This window comes from Sinocyclocheilus anshuiensis, unplaced genomic scaffold (assembly GCF_001515605.1).
Source record: "Sinocyclocheilus anshuiensis isolate Anshui unplaced genomic scaffold, SAMN03320099.WGS_v1.1 scaffold188, whole genome shotgun sequence".
In the NCBI taxonomy this organism is placed as follows: Eukaryota; Metazoa; Chordata; class Actinopteri; order Cypriniformes; family Cyprinidae; genus Sinocyclocheilus; species Sinocyclocheilus anshuiensis.
The window spans coordinates 630,295-632,895 of NW_015555768.1; the positions used below are offsets into that span (position 1 = coordinate 630,295).

Sequence of the window (2,601 nt, forward strand, 5' to 3'; positions counted from 1 at the left end):
CAGTTCTGTCTTGGCAAGGTTGAGTTGAAGGTGATGGTCCTTCATCCAGCAAGAAATGTCTGTTAGACAAGCTGAGATGCGAGCAGCTATCGTCGGATCATCAGGATGGAATGAGAGGTAGAGTTGAGTGTCATCAGCATAGCAGTGGTATGAAAAGCCATGTTTCTGAATGACAGAACCTAATGATGCCATGTAGACAGAGAAGAGAAGTGGTCCAAGAACTGAGCCCTGAGGCACCCCAGTAGTTAGATGTTGCGACTTGGACACCTCACCTCTCCAAGATACTTTGAAGGATCTATCTGATAGGTAAGACTCAAACCACTGGAGTGGTTATATGCCACTTATATGTTATGTTATATACAATTAGGATATTAAGTAAAGATCATGTTCCATGAAAATATTTTGTAAATTTCCTACCGTAAATATATCAAAACTTAATTTTTATTAGTAATATGCATTGCTAAGAACTTCATTTGGACAACTTTAAAGACGATTTTTTTGCACCCTCAGATTCCAGATTTTCAAATAGTTGTATCTCGGCCAAATATTGTCCTATCCTAACAAACCATACATCAATGGAAAGCTTATTTATTCAGCTTTCAAGTGATGTATAAATCTGATATCTCTGCTGAAGGTATAAAATCAGGAAATATTGTGATAATGTTAAAAGTTCTGCTTTACAGACAGTGAGCCAACTTCACTCGCCTTTATTTTCCTCACAGCCATGACAACTGATGTCAGTCATGGCTGCTTTCAAATGCTCCTGTGCGTATTTGAGTGAGGTTTCTGTATATAACGTGTTTTTGCAGCGTTGCGCACTGTAGCCAATCACAGACAGGCAATGTTTTAGAATGCTATGATTGACAATAAAAACCATGGCAATGGACGGGACAAAAAACTATCTGATACGGTCAGATGTCAGAATAGATCTGTGCATGAAGTCTTGGAGTCTAAAAGGAAAGTAATACCCTTCCCACTTATTTTATGTAACGCATTTCTTTGTTCTTCAAAGAACTTGCTTTGCTCATCTGAGCTGCATCTCACCACTCCAAAGCTGTAGACGTCGATCTCCACTCCTAGCTGCCCATCCTTCAGGTATTCTTCTGGGAGGTATGCAAGAGTTCCCCGGACCGTAACTGTTTTAGCCACGGTGGACGTCTTGCCTGGGGTTTTGTTGGGGTTCCGACATAAACGCGCCAATCCAAAGTCCCCGAGCTTGGGCTCCAAGTGATTCCCTAAAAGGATGTTAGAGCTGTAACAGAGGGAACATGACTGGTTGGTACCCTAATGATTAACATGCATGTCCAAGTGGAACAATATAGTCAGCAAAAAGGAAAATTTTAGTGCTGTATTTTATCGTTTGGGAACTGTGAAGTGAAATGTCCCTAAATTTCCAAGCATTTTGGGTGATGGTGTTTTAGCAGCATCAGTGGCAAACAAGTTAACTGACCCAAATGCTTACTTTTGTTTTTTATTTTTTTCATGGATTAACTCATCCCAATCAAAAGGTACTTTGCAGTGATTGCAGGTTTTACAAATGTAATGGGTGCAATCAGCTGCACTTTAAGACACTAGTGGGGAATGAATTTGCATCCGTGAAAAATTAAAGTCCCTGTAAAGTCAATTCTGATAATTGTTTCTAAACGCATTATAAATGTTACAAATGTATTACTGAAACACATTACAAAGACTGTGAATTCTGTAGTGCTGAATAGTGGAGTTAGACTGTTAAACAGTTTTTCACCAATTCTATGTTCAGGATTTTTTGGGCGGGGCAAAAACGGTGGCACGATGACGCACTGGAGCCACCAATCATGGCCCCTCCCCTAACATTATAATAACTGTCGATGTCAGGAGCCACCGATCATGGTCCCTCCCCTAACATTATAATAACTGTCGATGACACACCGGAGCCACCGATCATGGCCCCTCCCCTAACATTATAATAACTGTCGATGTCAGGAGCCACCGATCATTGTCCCTTCCCCTAACATTATAATAACTGTCGATGACGCACTGGAGCCACCGAGCATGTCCCCTCCCCTAACATTAAATGTCTGTGTAAATCCAATTAAGCTGCCAGGAGCATCCATTCAGGCTGTAGCAGTATTTGACAGTTAAAGGGATAGTTCACCCAAAAATGAAAATTTGATGTTTATCTGCTTACCCCCAGGGCATCCAAGATGTAGGTGACTTTGTTTCTTCAGTAGAACACAAATTATGATTTTTAAGTCCAGCTGTTGCAGTCTATCAGTCGTATAATGCATGGTAATGGTAACAAAGTCTATGAGTGTTAAAAAAAACATGCACAGACAAATCCAAATTAAACCCTGCGGCTCGTGACGACACATTGATGTCCTAAGACACGAAACGATCGGTTTGTGCCAGAAACCGAACAGTATTTATATCATTTTTTACCTCTAATACACCACTATGTCCAACTGTCTTTGAGCGCGCGCAGGCATCCGGTGCGTGAGGTGTGTACACGGTCTGGCGTAGTTTACGCAAGCGCCAGAAGTGATCTCTCGCGCATATACGTCATTCATTGTTTACACAGTGCACAGTCATTGTAGGTACGACGGCTAATCAAAATGGTACTTA

At 41.2% G+C, this 2,601-nt stretch overlaps 1 protein-coding gene across 1 annotated transcript in view; it reads right to left on the reverse strand.

The window, feature by feature from the left end:
• irak1 (interleukin-1 receptor-associated kinase 1) overlaps positions 1-2,601 on the reverse strand; it is an 18,917-nt gene that overhangs the window by 8,436 nt on the left and 7,880 nt on the right. The window contains exon 9 of the mRNA XM_016468259.1: positions 1,045-1,252. Coding sequence (XP_016323745.1) covers positions 1,045-1,252 — 208 coding nt within the window. The remainder of the gene's footprint in view (positions 1-1,044; positions 1,253-2,601) is intronic.